General features: G+C 40.3%; 1 protein-coding gene across 2 annotated transcripts; it reads left to right on the top strand.

Annotated features, from left to right (window-relative positions):
- The first annotated feature begins 1336 nt into the window (after window positions 1-1336).
- mfn2 (mitofusin 2) lies at window positions 1337-19110 on the top strand. Of its 2 annotated transcripts, none has more exons than XM_088616880.1 (18): window positions 1337-1704; window positions 5913-6088; window positions 6504-6639; window positions 7341-7503; window positions 8538-8662; window positions 8896-9004; window positions 9402-9509; window positions 9928-10081; window positions 10360-10427; window positions 10523-10644; window positions 11620-11746; window positions 11869-11973; window positions 12618-12720; window positions 13557-13777; window positions 14103-14258; window positions 14583-14779; window positions 15415-15549; window positions 17005-19110. In XM_088616880.1, the coding sequence occupies exons 2-18, from the start codon at window positions 5917-5919 to the stop codon at window positions 17072-17074; spliced, it is 2271 nt and encodes a 756-aa protein (XP_088473006.1). In that variant the 5' UTR covers window positions 1337-1704; window positions 5913-5916; the 3' UTR covers window positions 17075-19110. The 2 variants fall into 2 exon arrangements, with proteins under 2 accessions (XP_088473006.1, XP_088473007.1); XM_088616881.1 differs by lacking the exon at window positions 1337-1704 and adding an exon at window positions 3712-3860.
- Window positions 19111-22214: the final 3104 nt, after the last annotated feature.

Below are 22214 nucleotides of genomic sequence, written 5' to 3'. Positions count from 1 at the left end.
GTTTGCAAGTGTTCTTTTTATGCATTCAATCTGTCAATAATTCAAAGTTCAAGAAGCCTTGTTGAAGAGTATAAAAACGAAAGATAAACTACATGAAAACCCTCACAATTTACTAGTATTTGTCTCTGGTCAGGGCGAGGATGGTAGACCTCCTAAGAAAACTAGATGGCTGTTGTGCTGGTAAAATAGTAGGTGACAGTTGTCCCTCTGGAACAGAATTTCCACACCAATGCCCCTGACAAGAGACGTGTGTGCAGTACTGCCAGAACTGTACATAGTGCTGTTGGGGGTCCCTATAGCCTATGGACGGCTCTGCTGTAGGAGACATTAATGTGAAGTCCTGGCTACTCGATCATCTAATGAAATCCCAAAGAACCTGTCATACGGCACTTTTCTCAGCGTACCCCATGGCACAGCTGGCTTTGTTTAAGAAACAGTAAAATTTCAATGTGCCAATTTCACACTAGTATAAATCGTTTTCTGCACAATGGTAATGATGCCCTTGATGAAGCCACAAAAATGTTTTGCAAGTGGCACCTGCAGCAGAATTCTTAAGTCATATGGTGGTAGGCACCAGGTTAAACACAGGGGTGTGTTAGCTCTGGTGTTTTGGTGATCTTCATTCTGGGCTTTCCATAACCTGATCTCCTTAAAGCCCCCCTTAATTCAATTGGTGAAGTAATAACACACTTCTCCAGCTGATCTGTTGTGTGGTATGGCTGTTGGCACATAATGGCTGTCACAGCACCTAGGTGAGTGCTGAACGGTAGTTTGTATGTAAGCTGTTAGTATGAGCTTAAAAACACAATAAATTATACATCTTAAACCTTAATGGCCTGATTTTTTAGTTGAGTTTGTTTAAACATAAAACAAGAAGAATTGCCACTATTGTAGGTCATCATTCACATCTGACTCTGTCAAGACAAATTCTTAACAAGTGTCCACCTCGATTCTGCATTACATTTTTTTTCCTAGCTCCTCACTCAAGCCGAGACTGAGTTCATAGAGTTCTTCTACTGGGAGGACCTTGAACTCTCAACAGGCCATAAAGAATTAAATATGATACAGATAATAGCTAAATATGAGGCTGCAATCAGCACAAAATTGCACACATCGCGATGAATTTGCAGACATGGTGTTTTTTTTACAATTTGAGCAAATAAATGCACAGTTATTACAATACATACGAGGTTACACATCAGCTCAGTATAGAGGACTGTTTATTGCCGAATAAGTTCTCAATTAAAACAAGAGTAATTCATCAGAAAAAGAGACGTCCAAACCCTCCCTCACCAGCGCTCTTTGTCGCTTTTATTGAACGTACTAGTCTCCTTTTGGTGTCGCAGTTGATGACGTATCGGGCGTTAATGGCTGACAGGGAGTGAGAGTGAGGGACCGAAGGTGAAGGAGGCATGATACATGTGAAATTTCAGCTATAATTGGAAGGGCCCAAGGGATCTCTTTCGGACTTAAAGTAAAAAAAGTGGAACCAACGAAAGAGTCGGGAAAAAGTGCTTCGCCTCGCCCGCAGAGGAGCTGGTCCCTCGATCGAACCAAGTATCTACGCCAGTTGTGGGAAAGTGACCCAGCCGTAACAATATAACGATCTTCTACCAGAAAGGTTATCCAGATTAGATTTAGTTCGGCAGAGCATAACGCAAAGCTCAAAATGCAAGACCTGTGATCCACGCCTTACCCTTAAAGGTACAGTAAGAAATACAAGTTATTTCTAATATGTATAAACGAACCACGGTATTGCATAGTTGGGTCACGTAGCTGTTTAAATAGATGTTTGATTAGTTCCATGTATACAGTAATATATAGTTACTATTCGTTAAAACCTCCACCCTGCAGGATAATTAAAGGCCTAGTGCTTTCCATAGTTTTTTAGCCACTTGCTCGGCCTTTCACGATGTTACAGTGGAACAAATAACAGCTTTTGTATTGGTTGAAACAGCAGAACCTATCGGGCACCGGTGCATATGTACAGTAACTGCTTCTGTTTAACACCGCTCTCCTGGGTAACAGGTTCAGTAATTGCCCAAGTTAAATGAAATGTTGAAATGGTTATATTTTTGTTCACGATGATATCCTGCTGCCTTACATTGGTTTTTCTAAATTTTAAACAAATAGGAGCATCCTTAAGTCGAGTGCAAGGTGGATTCAAGAGAGGGCCTCAGATTTTTTCTTTTTTTTCTTTTAGCGAGATCAGGGAAATGTATTGCTTGACAAGTATTTCTGATCACCTCTAAGAGTAATGTGAACTAGACGACGTTACAGCTTCTACTGTAGAGTACTGCTGTGTTAAGGAAGCAGACAAGGAATCTCTTTTATTGCAGATGATACCGTGAAGTTTCACGTTAAGGTTTAAATAAACGGATCATATTTTGATATATACTATTTCTATAGAATATGAGAATTTACCATAGAGCTGTATTTTTATTGGGTGGGGGGTGGTTTTCAGTACGTTTTTTAAGCTTCTTGATTGCATTTTCTAGCTGTTATTAAATGCATTTTAATTGGAAAATGTTAAGTTAAGTTCTATCTGTACTGTCTCTCTAGGGGGTGGTTGTGCACTGTTTATTATTTATTATGATTTTTTGTGCAGTTCTCTTTTTTAAATACATTTTGTGAATGTATAATGGTGAAGCTGTAGTTTATTGTTTTGAGAGAATTTGCTAGGTCTTTAAAATACTCAATAAATTCATCTTGAAAAGTGCACTGTGGAATGCAGGAATATAATAAGCGCTTTTTTTCCATGGTAACTAGGGAGTTTCCAGTTGTCTCTGGGCTGACTTGCCCATCGGTGACTGCAATCAGGGAATGTGGGTGAAAGGTTGCACGGGGCTGAATATTATTAGCTGTGAACTGAGGGAAGTTTAACCCTTCAAACAGCAAGCAGAGAGAGCAGTTGTGGTCAGTACTAACAGAATATGAGTGTGTGCATTTAACCACGTGAGAAGTAGATAACAATAAGCATCTATTTCCTTCCTTGTCCTTGCAAGAAAATAACATTTTGTGCATCATTAGTGGGTTATGCTCTAAAAGCAGCTTTTTATATTTTAATCTTTATCATCATTATCATCATGCTTACACTTCTTAGTAGGAGGCCATGATTGGTAAAGGCCAGGACACCAACACCCCTACTAACTACTAACACCCCTACTCTTTTCAAGAAACACCCTGGGAGTTTTAATGATCACGGAGAGTCAGGACTTCGGCTTTTTGTGTAATCTTTTCGTCTTTCTTTGGCTGATCTTTAGATACCCATTAGCTTTGTGTGGGCTAGAAAATTAACAATGAGAAGGACATGCCGGATGTTTTGTATCTGCATTCCTTCGTGTTTGGGAGTCTCGGCCATGTTTGGAGTCTCGTCCACAAAGCTGTGCCCTATGCACCGATATTGAACAGAACCTGTGCATTCTGTAGCTTCATATTGTTTCCCCAGAGATGTGTGTGGTGTCTCTGAGGAGGTGTGTCTGCAGTCACTTGCACAAGAGGGCAGACAATTGCATGTTTATTTGACCCAGCCTAGTGCATGTCAGAAAGAGAGGCCCGGGCAAGTTATGCTGTCTGAGCGGTCCTGCCATTCTTACAGAACTTTCACCTCCCCTCTTGGCAGGAAAGAAAGTCACGCGCAGCACTTATCCTTGCTCTCCGTCTCTCTGTCGGGCTGCTGGATTTAAACTTGGTAATGCTGCCTTGCAAGGCTAGGTTAAGAGAAGTGATGATTGGTGCGCTCAGCAGCCGTGCAGATGCATGTGGGGCAGGCACACAGGACTGCAAAGACAGGACCAGGGTTGGGGGAAAGGCTATGGTTGATTCACCGGTTCTCTGGAAGAAGCAAAAGGCCTGACAAGGTGAGAGGCTCGTTGGTAAATGATCCTGATAGTGATAAGAGTTTGTCGGGATATTTGTGTTTGCAAGATTTTGCACCAGACTCTAATAATTCAAACACAGCTTTTTGTGCCTGCCGTGAGGTTCTGAATACAAAACTGTATAACTGTCCATCAGATGTTTAGTATAATAGTAGGTGACTTTTTGACATGCTTTGATCCACATTCTCTGCATTGTTGTTGGTTCACACATGTCATGATCAATGACTTTGTCGTAATTGATTGATTACTTTGTTGCATGCATCATACTGAGTTTCGTCTTTATCTGGTGGTGGCGGCTCTGATCCACTGTAAAGGAGAACCATGAATTTGAGTCTTGGGGAATGTCAGTCACACAAAGGCTGTGTGATTGGACTCCCTGCAGCAGGAAGTGAGCTGGACATTTCCCAAGAACCCTTTCAAGGTGACTCTCTCACAGATAGTGTGGGCCTGCAGTCCATCCCTATGAAGAACAGTCTGGCTCTCACGATAACAGAGATGAAAGTCAGGGAAACGTTTGTTTATTCATTCAGCAATAGAAAAGATTAGTTGAGACCTTTTGTTTAATGAGATCGGGGATTTTGATCATGGCCCTGCTGCACTACTGTTGCCAAAGGAAGACTTACTCTGAGTTCAAGTCAAGTAAAATCAGTTGTATGTGAACTTTACATTTATTTATGTGTCCTTATATGGATTTAAGTATACAGAAAAAAATGTTCTTGACATGTTTATAAAGTACTATGAAGAAATACACCCAAGAATTATTCAAAGAGTATTAAGGGGTACTTTCTCTAAAAGCAACAGTCATCTTCTTTGGGGGAAAAAAAGGGTTTTGAGAATCAAAGAATATTCTCATCATGAGAAACATACAATAAATTTGATAAACTGTGTGGTTAATACACAAAATACTGTAAATGCTTGCTAAAATATGTTGCCACTTAATTATTTAAATTAAGTCTAAAGCAAATCCTTTTAAAGTACAGGAAATAACAGTGAATGCCACCTGAGAACCATGACAAGCTGTACCAAGAATATTCTTAAGATATTTTTCTGAATATTGTTATTTAATTTTTCAGTTCTGTAGAACTTTTGAGCACACCAAGTATTTTGTAGTATCGCCACCACGCATGATACTACAAAATGGATGTTTTTAGTACGAATGTTTTCTACCTGCAGGTTAGTTATATTGTAGTATAACAGAGCTTCAGCCAAGTGATTTCTTGTCTTTAGTGAAAAGATTTAATGCCTAGTTTACCAGAGAAAATCTAATTTATGCTGAAGTTTGGGCTCTACTGTGAAATATTAGACTTTTTTGTGTCACCAGTGATCTTTGCTTATCGCTTTCTTACACCTCATAAAGAGTCTTGCCTTTATGAGAAAGAGACTATGGCAGTATTACTGTATTGTATTGAAGTAGCAGTTGTTTAAATTTTAATAGTGTTAGCTAAGCAATGACCGGATTTTGTGACCTACAAATGAACTTCATCAGAGTTAACTTCATTATAATTACATGCCATGCTTGCTTGTATTTGTGAACACATTTTCCAGGAATAAAATCTAGGCTGAATCTCCTAATTTGTGTCAAGGTTATTCAGATGGCACAGATTTCTCTTTGGAAATTTAGAGAAACTTCGAACAGCTTGCATAATTAATTCTAGCTCAAGGCCGGAGGCCTTAAAATTCTCCCAGTGCAAGTATCCGCTGACTAATTTCTGTTTTGTGTTAATATTATTCTTTTAGTATTGTAAGAAATGTTTGACAGTAAAATTCCTTCCTTTTTATGAAATAATGACTCTTCCAAAATGCAGTCCGAGACTGCAGTTCATCTTCAGCTACTGAGTGAAGTATACTGTTGTGTGCTCTTGCTGTATGAGACCAAGCAACTGTTTTTGGACAAGCCCTTAATCACCTTTCCTGAGTTTCTACTAAAAAAACTAGATGGCAGAGTTTTAGTTATGTTAAAAAGTCAAATCCAATGGAAGAGGACCAAGAGCGCAGACACAGGAATGAACCAGTTTTGGTTTCTTTGTTTTACAGCGCGATGTCTCTGATTTTCTCTCGTACCAACACTGCGATCAGCAAGAAGGACAAGAGACTAATGGCGGAGGTGAATGCCTCGCCTCTCAAGCACTTCGTCACCGCCAAGAAGAAAATCAACGGTATCTTTGAGCAGCTGGGTGCCTACATCAAGGAGAGCTCGGCCTTCCTTGAAGGTAAGCATCTTCTACTGCCCATCGCGATATTCCAGTGAGGCTTCACAGGTGGCCTGAATGCCTGTTTCATTGGTGGTCACGTAGACAGTTGTTTTCTGAAACAAGGTAATCAAACAGTTAATTTGTTAACCTAAATATTTGCATCTATGCAGTGGCCTTTTCCTTTAATTTTCATGTTTTTGTTTCATTGCTTTCAGTAAATGCATATTTCTTTTCCACTTTTTTTCCCAGTGTTTTGAGTTTGAGTTGAGCATTGAGTACTCAAAAAGTAAGAATTGGGGGAATTTTAAATTGGAATGGTACTAAACCGTTTGAACTCTCCTTTTGAAGCCTGGCATGCAACTCTTAACTCTGATTGCAGTTGTCCACTTTTTTTTTTGTATTGTGATTTTCTTGGAAATGAATTTTTCTGCAGAGACATACAAGAATGAGGATTTGGACCCTATTGCCACAGAGGAGCAGGTGATGGAGGTGAAAGGTTATCTGTCCAAGGTTGCAGGGATCGGCGAGGTTTTGGCCAGGAGACACATGAAAGTGGCCTTTTTTGGGAGGTAAAGCACAGTGTAGATTTCACAGGGCAATATTGCTGTGTTTTATTGAAATTCGGATTAGGTTATTCATATGGGGGATCTCGGTTTCTCATATGGATGTAAAAACGCTTGATTATTGCCCACAGTATTTCACGTCCTGTACACTGCAATCCTGCTGCATCAAAACCTTCTGATACAGTAGATAAAACATAGGGTATCATTTTAGGAGTACAAACTACTTAGACCGAAACTCCGAAAGAGGTGAAAACTCCTGTGACCTTTCTCTAAACTATTAAAGCCAGCTTTCATTATTTCTGTGTTTGTTTTGTCTTTGAAAAAGCTGAGTATTTTCTCATAAATGTTTTTAGAAATATTATAAGGAGATTATATTTCTATATATTTATAAGGAGATCTCTAGCTAAAATTCTTTAATAAAATGAGAAAATGCATTAAATACAGTAACTTGGTCAGGTTCCCCCTTTAATTTTATAGTTAACGAGGAGAGTACATTCTGGAAATGGACAAATTTTTACTTTGAACTTAAATGTTTGGAAATTTTAAACTGAAGGCTTTTACTGAAGACATTCAATGTTTAAACGGGCTGTCAAAGCAATAATTTCTGTCCTGGCCGAATGGATGTGCTGATCAGGTAATTTAATCTTGTCTGGTTGAATCACCCCTACCCCCGCCTGCGTGACACGTCTGTATTGCCCTCCCGACAGGACGAGCAACGGGAAGAGCTCAGTGATCAATGCGATGCTCTGGGACAAGGTCCTGCCCTCGGGCATCGGGCACACCACCAACTGCTTCCTGCGAGTGGAGGGCACCGATGGCAATGACTCCTACCTGCTGACTGAGGGCTCGGAGGAGAGGAAGAGTGTCAATGTAAGCTACAGCAAGGGCGTCCTGTTGAGCAGTGATTCCTACTCTCCGAGGAAGTAGTCTTTCCTCTCATAGTCACGGACACAGGAGTGTGGCTCAACCACGCAAAAATATTTATTTTAAAACTAGATCAATATCTATAAAAATAGATCATCTGTATATAGTTACACTATTGTGTTCTAAAAAGTGCTATAGGGAGTGAATGTAATAAATGTTATACTCTGTAGTTTATCAGTTAATTTGATTAAAAAAATTATTATGCATTTTGGTTCACTTACTTTGTATGTTGGTTCACGTATAACCCAACACTTAGTTTATATTTAAGAATGTAAAAAGATACGTTTGATTTCACAATGAGCAATAACACCCAGGCTGGTAGAAACATCATGCACAAAAATGTCCACAAAGTATAACTTAATTAAATTGATTCTGGCATACGTGAATTTCAAATGGATGTCACACCCTAAGACTGAAGAAGCTGCTAAAGGGAACAGGAGATATTGGCATGGGAGCAAATAGTAGCAGTTGAATAAAATGATTAAAACCTTGACATGGTCTGAGATGGACCGTTTGTGGTAATATGTATGAATGCATGTGACCCCCTTCATAACATTTCTGGAGGGTATGTTTTACCTTTTAAATATAAAGGGTAAGAGAACCAGTTGCCCTGTGTCTTTTAGGGACACCAGCCCCACCTCAGGCCAGCTAATGAGTTTGCCATACCCTGACATGGAAATACTGTACATAGCTAAGATTGTTCTAGGTAAAACAAAAAGGGTCAGTTCAACTTTTTCAGCAGTAAATTTGGAAACGTATGCCTCAAAACAGTTTTACGGTGACAGTTATCTTCACAGCACATACTGCGAAAAGAAGAAAGGGACGTCCTAAGCCCGATGTCATGAATGTTTGTGTTTAAGGAATCTGATTTAAGATTTAGAAGATTCTGAAGTGACTGGTTTGCACACCCCTGATCGGAGTGCCTTTCTGTGCGAGTGCCCAGTTAGTGAGTGCCCGTCTTCTCTCTGCTTGCCTGTCAGACGGTGAACCAGCTGGCTCATGCCCTTCACCAGGACGAACACCTGGACGCGGGCAGTCTGGTGTGTGTCATGTGGCCCAAGGCCAAGTGCGCCCTGCTGCGTGATGACCTGGTGCTCGTGGACAGGTAGGATCTCGTTGCTTAGAAGCGGCAATGTTGCCATTTCTGAGCATCATTTGAAAAATCTGTTTGTTTTGTACACACAGAAAGTTACATAGAAAAACATTCGTGCAGCTGGTCTGCGTTTTTTTTCCCGGCCTGGATTGCCTTCAGTTTCGGTTCAGTCTAGTTGCTTAGTCTGTGTTTGCTGTGTGCTGGGCCTGATGCTCTATTCTCTCATCCCAAATGCGTGTTTCCAGCCCTGGGATTGATGTCACCACCGAGCTGGACAGCTGGATTGACAAGTTCTGCCTGGACGCCGATGTGTTTGTGTTGGTGGCCAATTCCGAGTCAACACTGATGCAGACGGTGAGAAGGACATGTGGGATCTAATACAAACAGATTGTGACGCTGGAAAAAGATGGAAGATAAAAACGTCCTGTTTTTATTTCCCCAATATTAAGTCCCTGAGGTACAGTGATTATGATAAGGCTAACTATAGTCTGCTGATGTCAAAGAGAAATCAGATTGATAAATGGCATATCGTTTATTAGTCAGCCAAAGAAAGAGCTGCTGACACTGAGAATATATAGTCTAAGAGATTACTTCATAGTATTATATAACAAAAATGAACATTAGACAGATTTGTTAAATATTGTTCCACTGACCTTATCTGGTACTCTGCTGATGTATTATTACTCTCTCCACCATACACCACTATGTTTCAATTCCACCTTAAAGCCTTTCTTCTGTGGTCTAACTTTAGGAAAAGCAGTTTTTCCACAAAGTGAATGAGCGCCTTTCCCGACCAAATATCTTCATACTGAATAACCGCTGGGACGCCTCGGCCTCTGAGCCCGAGTACATGGAGGAGGTAAGGAGAAGGCAGCGCATGACGTCAGTGCTCACACTGTGCCTGCTGTTAAGGCACATTTAAACTTCTTTCTACCTACAAGCCATATTGTTTTCTAACTAATTCTGCATGTCCTGTGCTAAGTTATATGCGAGACAGATAACTTTTGCGAGATTGGAGGAACTGTAGAACTATATTTCGTTCATGTGTACTTTGTATTTGATTGGTTTTCTTGTGAAAATATCATCAAGGGTACAAAACCAGAGATGAGGCGATCAGACTTAAGTTCAAGGTCGAAGAAGGTCTTGTTTCTGAAGCCTGTGTCACTGGGCTGCAGGCACTGAGCTGTGGTTTTCATGGCCTGGGGTAGGACGAGCGAGATGATCAGGCCAGGAGGTGGTGGTGGGGGTGAGTTCAGTCTCTCCGTGCTGTCGTGTAGGTACGCCATCAGCACATGGACCGCTGCACCAGCTTCCTGGTGGATGAGCTGGCCGTGGTGGACCGTGCTCAGGCCAGCGACCGCATCTTCTTCGTGTCGGCCAAGGAGGTCCTGCAGGCGCGTATCCAGAAGGCCCAGGGAATGCCAGAAGGAGGTAGATTGTTCAGTGCCTCGCTGTGCGGCGTCATAAATCACTAGCGTGGAAATCAATACGTCAAATCGGATCAGAACTTAGCGTGCTTGAAGTAATGATTTGGAAAGGACTACTTGGACATTCTTGAATCGTTAGTTCTGTTTTATGTTAGGCTTGCTTTTCCACCAGCAGGTGAGGCAGACACCTTATTAATGGGGGGAATAATCCGATATCATACGTCATGTAATAATACGATATTGGTGATGACTAATCACACTGTGTTTTACATTGTTTAATAGGAGGAGCGCTGGCTGAAGGGTTTCAAGCAAGAATGTTTGAGTTTCAGAACTTTGAGAGGCGGTTTGAGGTAAGCGAGCACTGTCGTTTCCTGATGTTGATAACGTCTGAAACGCCACTGCCGTGCAGTTTCTCAGAGGACGGTTTCGGCTTGCTCTTTTGAAGGAGTGCATCTCCCAGTCTGCAGTGAAGACCAAGTTTGAGCAACACACAGTGAGGGCCAAGCAGATATCGGAAACCCTGCGGCAGATCATGGATTCAGTTCACATCGCTGCACAAGAGCAAAGGTGGGCGTGTTCCCCATCGTACTGCATCACGGGCACGTGTCATGCTATTTTTTTATATAAAAACGTCTTTGCATTTGAGAGTATTAAAAAAAACAACTAAAACTAAATTAGTGTGTAAAACAAACTTCAATTTTTGACTTACTAATTAGGCCCACGTTTATCCCTAAATCCCTTAGAAAAGTAATGTATGTTTAAAGCAAGGTTTTTGAAACCTGTTCTGGAAGTGCCCAAGCTAGGGTTAGGGTTTGAACAGCACCTAGAGATGGTGTGATGCATTTGCTGTGCTTTAGGATGCATTTGAAATGCAGGAAAAGTGTTGTTTTGTTGTTTCCTTGAAAACGAACTTTGGCCCAATTTGGCAGTTTTTGCTAAGGCATGCATCTGTCAATCAAAAAGGTCAAAAATCAAAAGTTCGAAAACTCGCTTTCTACATGCTAAACTCTCTTATTTCTTGCATTTAAAACCAGATAGAATGATACATTTAGCTAACCTTTAGAGTTAATGTAATCCTAACCTGTACAAGGAATAAAACCTCCCAATTTTGCAGTTTGCGCCTGTCAATCAAAAAGGTGAAAAATCCAAAGTTTGAAAACTCACTTTTGGCTTATTTTATACACCTATTAAGCAGCAGATTACAAAAAATAGAAATAATGGAAATTTAAAAAAAGCTTCACAGTAGACGCATTTAAAATACTGTAAAAAACCGCTACTTTCAACATTTTGTTTTCTGAACACTGTTTTAAGTGCCTAAATGTTTTGAATATGGGGCTAGTAGGTTTAGAAAATTAAAATATGGATTGATTCTGCATTGGCTTCGACTTTAATTTTCTAAAAGAATGTTTACTGGAAGAACCATTTATTTTTCAACAGGGAGTGTCATTAAGGTACAAGGTAGCTTTTATGTAGTTTTTTGAAGTGACTTGAAGGCTTTTCAAGTGACGTGACCAATGAGTCTTGCTGTCTTTGTGGCTTTAGGGTTCACTGCATGGAGACCAGAGAAGAGAGACAGGACAGGTTGGAGTTCATTGATAAGCAGCTGGATTTGCTGACCCTGGACTGTAAGAGTAAGATTAAGCAGATCACGGAGGAGGTGGAGAAGCAGGTAGGATATCTCAGTAGCCTTCAGAGATATACATATCCTCTACGTGAGATTAGCCACTTTTACTATAATCTGTTCCATGCTCCTATTTCAGTTAATGATATTTATATCTGTTTTGCTTAAAGGTGTCCAACGCGATGGCTGAAGAGATCCGGCGTCTATATGTGTTGGTGGACGATTTCCACATGGATTTTCACCCTTCCCAAGTGGTTCTTAAGGTTTATAAGAATGTAAGTGCCCTGTGTTGCCCCACTGTTATTCTACTCCAGTTGTTGTTAGCAGTGCATTTTATATCACGTTTTGCTGGAGAATTAAAAGAGCGTGTGATCATGTGAGAAAATGAAACTTTACATCTTTAAAAAGTGTAACCTATGCTTTTGTTTGACAGTATCCTCTGATTGCTTTGCTGATAAGAGAACTGTTGCACTTGTGACTGTACATCATCTCATCTTTGTTCCATCTACAGATTTAAAGTCACAAAGAAAATGTAGCAGTGCTACAGATGGGATGTTTTTGCATATGAAGATGTCATATTCTCACGCATTTCTTCATTTGCTTGCATTTACTTTTACATTTTTATAAAAATGGATCTTTTCATACTGTAATTTTAGGATCGCATTGGAAAATGAACTGTTATCTTCACCCAACTCATGTAAAACAATATTGTGCCAGAAGTGTGGGGTTTTCCAATCTCCAGTATTCTTCGTCAGAATGGAAAGAAGGTTAAGATTAAAATGTGACATCTCCCACTGGCCTTGAAAATAATAGCACGACTTGTAATGGGGCTTTTGTTTAGAGTTTTGTTGGGTGAGTTCTTCAAAAATGTTGAAAGTGAGTGCAGTGTGTTTTACCCTCTCCTCTTGGCCTGTCCCAGGAGCTCCACAAACACATCGAGGAGGGCCTGGGTAGGAATATGTCAGAGAGGTGCTCCAATGCCATCACCACTGCCCTACAGACCAACCAGACGGAGATGATTGGTCAGTCCCACAGTCGGCCTTGCTGACTCTCCTCTCTTCATTACAGTGAAACCATATCTTCCATTAAAGCATATTAGATTCTGCTAATGCATTGTAGGTTATAATTTTTTAAATGAAGACCATCAATACATGGTGGTTTATGTTGTCTTGCATGTATTATGAAGAAATGACTTGTGTATTTATTGTAGTGGAAAATAAAAATGCTACCACAAAATGTAAAATGTTAAATTTAGGTTCCATGGGGTATTCAGAGGTTCTTAGCAATTGAAGTGATTAATGCAAATTAGATTTCCAAGGTTGCTACGTAGTTAAACTTGTTAAGGTTTACAACTCCAGATGCTACTGTTTGAATCTAGGCCATGTTACCAGCCAAGCGCCTCAAGAGGCAGTGCATATCTGCCAGGGCTTCACCAGGATAGTGTTGGGATTAGTGGACCAGTAAGCTGCCTGGCACATAATGTCCTGATATGAAGTCAGTGAGGACTGGGCTCAGGACTGGCCTGTCCTGTGTGGCCCTGTGAATCTTACAGTGTGTCAAATGACCAATAATTCTGTAAGTGGGTGTGTTGTAGGAGCGTGTTCGGTACAATTCAGTTCAGGTTTTATCATCATCTGGGGGAGATTAGTTTTAAAGCACAGTCCAACACAACAAGGAAGACAAACTTTACCAACAGAGAAGATAGTACAGTAGCATTACAGGAGATAAGAGAGTTATATAATTTACAACTTGTTCTCTTGTAAGTATTATTTGATTAGTAGTTGCGAGTCAGATTTTTAACTAAATTAAGCTTGGGTATACAGAAGTAACTTTGCTGTTTTCTGCCCTGCCCTGACAGAGGGCTTGAAGCCCTTGCTGCCAGTCACAGTGCGGGAACAGGTAGACAAACTGGTCCCAAGGCAGTGCTTCAGCCTGAGTTACGACCTCAACTGTGACAAGCTCTGCAGTGACTTCCAGGAAGACGTTGGCTTCCACTTCTCCTTGGGTTGGACCATGCTGGTCAACCGCTTTCTGGGGCCCAAGAACACCCGCAGAGCACTCCTGGGATACAACGACCAGGTAAGGCCATGCTGCTTCGCGATTCTCTGCTCAGTACTTCCCATGTCTTCTCCAGTATCATGGCTTTGCTGTTAAAAAGCAACCATTTCAACATTCATCTTCATTGTGTATCTAACATCTGTACATCTGAGATTTCACCAGCTAAGTTTTCCTTTTTAGTCTAGAAGGAAAGAGAATCTTAACCTGGTAACAGGAACATAAAGCAGTCTAATGGGTTTACGTCTTGAGTGTTTGTTCTGTCGGTGAGCCCTTTCTGACAGAGCTATGAAGGTGGGTCGCTCAGGTGTTCAGGTGTGTGTAAAAATCTTCTCTCCTGGCTTCACAGGTGCCACGTCCCTTGGCCATCACCCCTGTCAGCACCAGCATGCCCCCCTTTCCTCAGGGCTCCTTGACTCAGGAGGAACTCATGGTCTCAATGGTGACCGGACTGGCATCATTGACCTCCAGAACATCAATGGGCATTATCGTCGTAGGAGGAGTGGTAAGCAGTCAAACGAGTGCCAGCAACACTCGTAGTAAGTTGGAGCAGCTGTTCTTAGGATTTAGAACCTGGACTGCTCCAAGAAAATACCATCTGTTATCCAGGTTAACTGGGGGAGAAGGGAATTTACAGAGACAGGAGGCTTTCTTCAGAACCCCAACCCAGTCTGCTTTCACCTTTATCTATTAGAGCTTCTTGATTTTAAGTTTTCAGTTCCAGGCTGAACTGTGTTCAGAAGTAGTCCATACAAACCCAGTCACCGAACAGACTTTCACGTGTCTGGAGACTGATGGTAACCTCATCGTGCGTTTCCATGTGCCTCAGATTTGGAAAGCGGTGGGCTGGCGGCTGATCGCTCTGTCCGTGGGGCTGTACGGGCTCCTGTACATCTACGAGAGGCTTACGTGGACAAACAAGGCCAAGGAACGAGCATTTAAGCGTCAGTTTGTTGACTATGCCAGCGAGAAGCTGCAGCTCATTGTCAGCTACACCGGCTCCAACTGCAGCCACCAAGTCCAGCAGTGAGTTATCTGCATTCCCTTACTGTGTTTAATTTTCTTTAAAGAAGAAGCTCAGCAGTCCTCTCAGTAAATAAAGCCAAGAAGTAAGAATTTATAGGCTTTCCACTGCACTATTTGTATTTAATCTAGTTGTTAATTGAGTTCTAACTGGAGGTTACTAAGCATGACACTTTCTCATTACATAGTCTTTTAAATTATTCTTTTTTTATTCTAACTTGGATTTCAACCAACAGAAGATGTGCTCGGACCTGTTTAATATCCAAAATGGGGATTGTTTTACAAAAACAAATCTAAAATATTGCTGCATATTCATCATGAAACAGTAGTCTTTCCAAGATGGTAAAGGGCTGATGCTGCCCTCTAGTGGAAGGAGACTGCTTTGTAAAAAATCAGTGTTAACTGGTCCAAGGATCTTATCCAGCCATTTCTTGTAAGAATCCAGGGTACCAGCTGTAACAATGGCTACAAGAGGCTATTGATTCGCATCTAAGTGATTATGCATAATGTTTTTGTGATAGAATGTACATAAGATAAAACAAGTGAGGCGCTACCAAAGAGACTACATCGATTACCTGAATGACTGCTCTCCAGCTGAGAGCAGCGCCACACTAATCGCATGTTGTTGTGCCACGTAGGGAACTGGCGGGCACGTTCGCCCAGCTGTGCCAGCAGGTAGACGTGACTCGCCAGAACCTTGAAGATGAGATCAAAGAGATGAACGCGAAGATCGAGCTGCTGGACTCCCTGCAGAGCAAGGCCAAGCTGCTGCGGTAAGGACAGCACGCGGGCTCGGCCAGACGGGCTCTCACTGGGCCCTCTGCTTCCAGTGACGGCCTCTACTGTGAGGCTATATGATGCTTTTTTCACAGAGGGGTGCCCTGGTCCCATACTGTGATTTTTTGTTAATAATAATAACAACAGTAATTCCTTACGCTAATATAGCACTTTTCTAGACGCTCCACTCAAAGCACTTTACAAGTAATGGGGACCCCCTTCCACCGCCCCCACCTGGGTGATGTGACAGCAGCCATAGTGCGCCAGTACGCTCACCACACACCAGATATCAGTGTGGAGGAGAACAGAGTGATGAAGCCAGTTCAGAGATTATTAGGAGGCCATGGTTGGTAAACGGCAGGAGAAAATTTGGCCAGGACACCAGAGTAACACCCCTACATTTTAAAGAAGTGCCCTGGGATTTTTAATGACTACAGAGAGTCAGGACCTCGGTTTTACGTTTTATCTGAAGGACAGCCCCTTTTTTTGTAGTATAGTGTCCCCATCACTATACTGGGGCATTAGGACACCGGGTGAGCGCCCCCTATTGGTCCCATTTAGGTACTGTCCAGACTCAGACATGCTTAGCTTCAGTGGGTTGCCAGTTGCGAGTTGCAGGTTGATACAGCTGCCGATGTTCTACTTTATTAATAGCTAATTATCTCAGTGATCAACAAAACATCCTGATCATTTGCTGATGGTTGATTAGAGTAAAGTTTAAAACCTTCAGGATTCAGCCCATCATTACGAGAATTTAATAACTCTCCTCTTTTTGTTTTTGCGGTTCTCTATAAAAATCTGCAGTTATTTGCAATCATATTGTTGAGACATAATCTGTTGAGCATTTAATCTCTTTGTAATAGTATCTTAATGTTTGTATTTGTTTTTGCTGTCCTGGATATTTAATTACAAAAGAAAACTAAAGCACATATAACCATCGAATATTCTGAAATCCATAGGCTTTTGAAAGCGGCGGATTCAGTATTGTTTAAGCCATGAACAGCTTGGCTATTCTTTTTACTACACAATCTTTAAAGCAAAGTGTTTAAAGTAGTATTAAATTCTTGAGTGAAATGGAGAAACAGTGGTTAAAATGCTGCTTTAAGGCGCCTACATCCTTGGTTTGATTCTGGTTTGTAGTGTCTTTTGTGTGAAGTTTGTATGTTCTCCCCATATTCACTTGAGTTTTCTTTACGTGTTCCAGTTTCTCATCAAATCGTACTGGTTAGGGTTAACTGGTGTCTCTAAATTGTCAGTGTGCTTGTGTGTGTGCCCTGCAATGGTTTGGTGTCCTTTCTAAGGTGTAGCCGTGCTGGAAGAATGGTTGAATGTTATTCAGGTCTTGGCAGTAACAGCAGCTGTACCTGTCTTGGTGTGCATGACTTGGATTCTTTGATGCTGTCTTAACCTCCTAAGTGTTGTTTTACTTACCATTCTTTTTGGGATTTCAGGAACAAAGCAGGCTGGCTGGACAGCGAGTTGAACATGTTCACCCAGCAGTACCTGCAGCAGGGTCGATAGAGCCAAGTGAGAGAGAGAGCCCAGAGAGATTCGACAGGAATAGCTTGGCTTTGTACCAAAATCTTTGTAAAATGGGCCAGGAACCTTCACACTGGCCAGAAGGTGGACTGCAAATGATTCACTTTCTAGCTTGGACAATTTATGAGATTCGTCTGGTCATTAATTTTGGGCATTTGATATTTTTGTTTCATGCTTTTATAAGTTGATAAATAAGTAATATCAATTACATGTGTTGCCATTGGAGAGAGATATTTCTTAAGTAACTAGTTTATTTGCTGGGTCTTTTAAGTATTGTTTGTAATTTATAATTAAACTGCCTTTTTAAGTATTGTAGGTGCCACCTTGTGGATAAAGGTAACTTAAAAGCACTAGATTATCCTATACAGCCATGCATATTTCGAGTCTAATGTTTGGTTTTGGAAATAATATTTCTGTTTGTTATATGTCTGCACAGTTTGGCTGAATTCAGTCCTGCTAAAAGAGTGCATGTCTTGACTGTACATAATTAATTTAATGTCAGGCCTAATGGTTGCAAAGCACTATGCTTTTGAAAAGTCTGATTATTTTTGTAGAATGTGCCTACAAGTCCCAGGTCTCTAGCTGTAAAAATGTATTTACAACCTGTGTGGAAAGTACAATGTAATATTATCATAATTGTTTTTCATTTATATCTGATTTATTGAACTTGAAATGCAAACCAGTGTCCCCCCTCTACATCCCTTCTGTTCCACAGTGGAGTCCAAGCCTCTTTGTTTATGCAGTCACCAAGTGAAGCAAAACAATGTTCTCATTCTGCCTCACTTCACTACACAGAAAAAGAGAAAAGCTTATTTCAGTCTGCATTAAAATAGCAAATGAATTGGTGAACCTAATATGAGCCAAGACAATAATTCAAGAGAGTAATATTTAAAAGGCAGCTGCCGGAAAGGACGTAAATAAAAACAAGATTACTCAGACCTTTTTGACTTTTGTATAGGATGCACTTAAGCAAACTTAAAATATTCTTTATTTCACAATATTTCATGTTGGTTAAGGTACATGATACATTTTATAGTGATAGTTTAATTTTAGCTTTTGCACTTCAGAGATCACAGAAAACAGGCTTTATTACCAGGAGAGACAGAATAAAAAAGAAGATATAGGTGGGACTTTTCCTGTAGTGCTGATGAGCCGTGCAGTAAATTGTGTCCAAGAAGAAAGGATTTGTGCTTTATTAAAGAAGTCTCTGAAATTGTTTTTATGTGGAATTGTAAAAGAAAGTTAAATATGAAGAATGGTAACACTAATTTACGGCTGTAGGAAGACAAGTTGTATTTTTACTTCATCGTGTTGAGGGTGCTTAGTTTTACCAGTACATTCACTGGACTAGCTCTGATGAATGGAATCGCATTGTGTGATGTGATATCCTTGATGCTGGTCTGAGAGAATTATCTCAAGGGATTTATCTTTTGTGAACTGCTTTCAGTTTTAAAAGCAAGGAAATGTATGCACCTGGAGGTATTGAGAGGAGGAACTGGGAAATGTTTGAAATATGGTAGCTCTTAAGATTTGTAGAACACTTGACAAAGGTATTGGCACAATTCTGGCTCTTTTTAAAATACTCCGAAAGCTGTATCAATTTCTACATTTAGCAGAAGTTTTTTTCAGTCAGAGAGACGGATCCCAAGAAGACATTCAAGCAGGTGTCTTTATTTCTTTATATTTTCTTTCATTTGACACTGGAGTGTGGTTGGTGCCAACTGATTTGAGTGACTCCGAAGAAAGCTTCAGGAGCAAAAAATGCACTTTATGTTTTGCTGCTTGATTTAAACAATTTCCTTGTAATTGTATCTTATTTTATGTTTTTTTTTGTATTCTTGTATCCGATGCCGCATTCTTTCTTGAGTGACCAAGCTAGGTAAAGTAAATTATTTACTACCTAAGGAGTGTTAAGGTACAGTGTGGTCTTTCTTATGGTAGATGTGCATGCAGTGGCTGTAGTACTCCTTTGCAGTTCTAATTGTAAAAGGAACATCTAATAAAAATAAGCACGATTACTTTGTATGTGTTCTTCAGTCCTTGTTGATCATCGTGTCGGGATAAGACTTCTCTGCTTTCAGCTATGGGTGATTGCTCTTTTGAGAGCTCAGGGAAACCAGGGGAAAGTACCTTTCAGTGGTGGGTGAAAAAGCCACTTGCCCTTCAAGTAGAAAATAACTACAGCTGTGCTTTCATCAATGAACAGCACTGCATTTGTTTTGTCCTCACTAAGTTACATGTTTCAAATCGATTCCAATGCAACCCTGGTCCTCTCAGTTAGAAAATGTAAATTGTTTTTTTTTTTTAAACCATGTATTTTATTTCTTTTTATTCAGTCTGATCTCCCATCAATCTCAATTATTTGAAGTTTTATTAGAAACATGCAAAATAATCTGTGTTTTCTTAAGGTGATTTTCCATTTCTGCAACATTGCAGAAGCTAAGACCATAGTTCAGATTGGAAGAGAGTAATGTTGTGAAACTCTTCATTATCCGTCCCTTAACAGTCTTCTAAGTGATTTATCTAGAGCCCAGAGAGAGGCCAACAAGCCCTTGAGACCATGTGGCCACGATCTCCAGTCCTTCTTGCAGAGGCAAATAGCAAACATGAAAAGCAAGGGGTGATCTCCAACTTCCAGAAAATAATTCTTTATTTCCTCATTCCTTCTTTCCAAAGAGATTCGTATCACTCAGACAACAGTCTGAATCAATGCAGTACTTCTGTCAACGCAAAGCTGTTTCAGCACCAATTGATATCAAGGATAATTTTAGCATGAAAATATGAGACTGTTTTCTCTTTAATCAATAATTACCACTTGTAATTAACCAGCAGTAATTACAAATGCACTTAAACCATTACTATTAGATTAATTTCTCACATTCAAAATTCCAGTCAATTTGCAACTCAGAGATGTGGTGTGTTTTAGGAAATAGAGGAGGGTTAGAACAATCGATCTTGATAAAAGTTATAAGGTTAAAGATTTTTATTGTTGAACCAATGTTGGGTTTCGTCTCTTTTGTCCAAATGGTATCGGTTTTGTTATTTTGGGAATAAGGAATTCTTTTGTGACCCTTTGCGTTTGAGTGTGTCCTTGCTTTTGGTTTATGTGATACAAATGGAACGTGGCACCTTTTTATTTTCAGATTGTATCGGACTGTGGATGAGAAGACCACCGGACCACAGACTTTTCTGTATCTGTATGCAGGTTTGGTAGCAAATGACCAACCAAAAGCTTACCAGATTTTGTGCCTTTTTTTTACCCAGAACACTATCCTAGAATTTGTATTTAAGGTGATGCAAGATCAAGTAGGCCTGGCTTCAGGTAGGTGACACCACGATCAGCTGGTTCTTGATTGGTTGATAAGTTCTGTGCCAGAGGGACTTCGTTCTCAATCCTTAGCTCAGGGTCCATGGTTTAGTAAATGTAGCTTTTAGAGATTAAGCCCCTTTTCCTTTGGCACCAAAATTAGGCTTTGAGGAGATCTTTTGGTCAGTAGTCTTGGGTATTCATCAAATTCATGCCCCTAAGTCACACTCCTTAATATTTACTTTCTTCTCTGATCCAGCGTAGGTAATTAAATATGATGGTTAATGAAATTTAGCCTCCAGTCTGCCAACCTTCCCAATATTTTTTGAATGTATTTGTGAATTAATATTCTCTGCTGTACCTTATGATAATGAGTCCTAACACATGACACCTGTCATGGGCTGTAAATTATAATATAATACTTAATTAAAGCAAAAGTAATTAAAGGGATTTTAATTAGAAACAGGAAAAGGATGCCAAAAGCAGAAAAATGTAGGACTGTTTTTTATAAAGAATACTTTTTTGATTGAGTTGCTTAATGGAAAAATTAATCTTATTTCAATAAAGCATTTGTACATTTTATGGGCAAAGTTAGGCAATAGAGTCAGGGTTAAATGAAGTACTTAAATGAACATCTCACAAACTTTATAAAACGTGCACTTTTTCATTGGTGATTTAAAAATGCTAAATCCAGCACATCAGGAATAATAACTGGATAATAAACTGCCCTAAATGTTCCTCCTGGGATGAAGTGACTGTCTTGATTTTAATCATGTTATTAGAATTTCCTGGTTGCGAGTTGAGAACACCTTAAGCTAAAAATGATGACACAAAGTATTGAGGACATTTGCATACTGCAATATGTGATGTTGATAAGCAGTTCTGGTTCTACAAAATGGCATCTTCCTTTGAGGGGACATACCTAGCAAGGAGGGCACCCCATAAGTGAAGAACAAAACAAGACGTAACCTGTAGTGCTTGGATGCATTTTCTTTATGGATAATGAATGGTCTTTTAAATCATTATATACAGAACACACTGGGAAAAAACTGGCACTGCTACAGTTGTTTTTGTGCTGCTAATTCTCTGCCAGCTCTAGGAGGTTCTGACCCACAATCCCTCTTTGAAAACGTGTTGTGGTCTGTTGGGTGGTGCCACCCCTGGTTGAACTGTTACAGCTGCAAAAACAAAAATAGCGTTGCTTCGTAATACAATTAATTAATCTAACCCCGTTTACAGGATGAGTCAGATGATCCAATCGGTCAGAATGCCTTCCTCCTAGTTCATTTCCAATTCTCTGTGATGCGATTCTTAAGATTGTTTGGGCGAGCAAGAGGAGGATAGTTTGTGCGAGAGGAATTTCGGCCAATAACAAGCCGTCGTGCTTTGTACTGAAAATCTGAGAATCAGCCCTGACCTTTTCGGTAGTTTCCTATAGTCCTGGGCCTAATTAGTGTACTTTTCCTTGGAACCCGTTGCTTAACAGAAAAATAAGTCAGAGGCTTGAATGGTTTTTGCTTAGCTCAAATGCTCATCTAATTGTTTTTCTGTAGTTTTTTTTTAATTGAACTGTGTGTCAAAGCACATCATGGCGGATCACCATTTATCACCAGAGAAGGAAAAAAATGTTTTGCAGCATGCCATAACCCTAATTATCGTGCTGCCCATTACCTGAAATGCTGCCATTTATAACTGTGATGTTTTACTGTTCAAGCAGTAATTAAGTCGGTAACGAACTGCAGACCGCTGGGCCTTACCCTTCTCCCCGAGCTCATTTGCATGTTAATTATCATTAGTGGTAGGGGAAACAAGTCC

Source organism: Lepisosteus platostomus, chromosome 23 (genome assembly GCF_059453375.1).
Source record: "Lepisosteus platostomus isolate fLepPlt1 chromosome 23, fLepPlt1.hap1, whole genome shotgun sequence".
Lineage (NCBI taxonomy): Eukaryota > Metazoa > Chordata > Actinopteri > Semionotiformes > Lepisosteidae > Lepisosteus > Lepisosteus platostomus.
The sequence above is the reverse complement of the archived record's forward strand: the minus strand, read 5'-3'. Positions and strand labels throughout refer to the sequence as shown.

What these genes read in the sequence shown, in the direction of transcription:
- mfn2 (XM_088616880.1), top strand. Translation starts at nt 5,917, where the DNA reads ATGTCTCTGATTTTCTCTCGTACCAACACTGCGATCAGCAAGAAGGAC. An exon ending in GAGCTCGGCCTTCCTTGAAG is followed by an intron (nt 6,089 to 6,503) that starts GTAAGCATCTTC and finishes ATTTTTCTGCAG; the next exon opens with AGACATACAAGAATGAGGAT. An exon ending in TGCAGCCACCAAGTCCAGCA is followed by an intron (nt 14,780 to 15,414) that starts GTGAGTTATCTG and finishes TGTGCCACGTAG; the next exon opens with GGAACTGGCGGGCACGTTCG.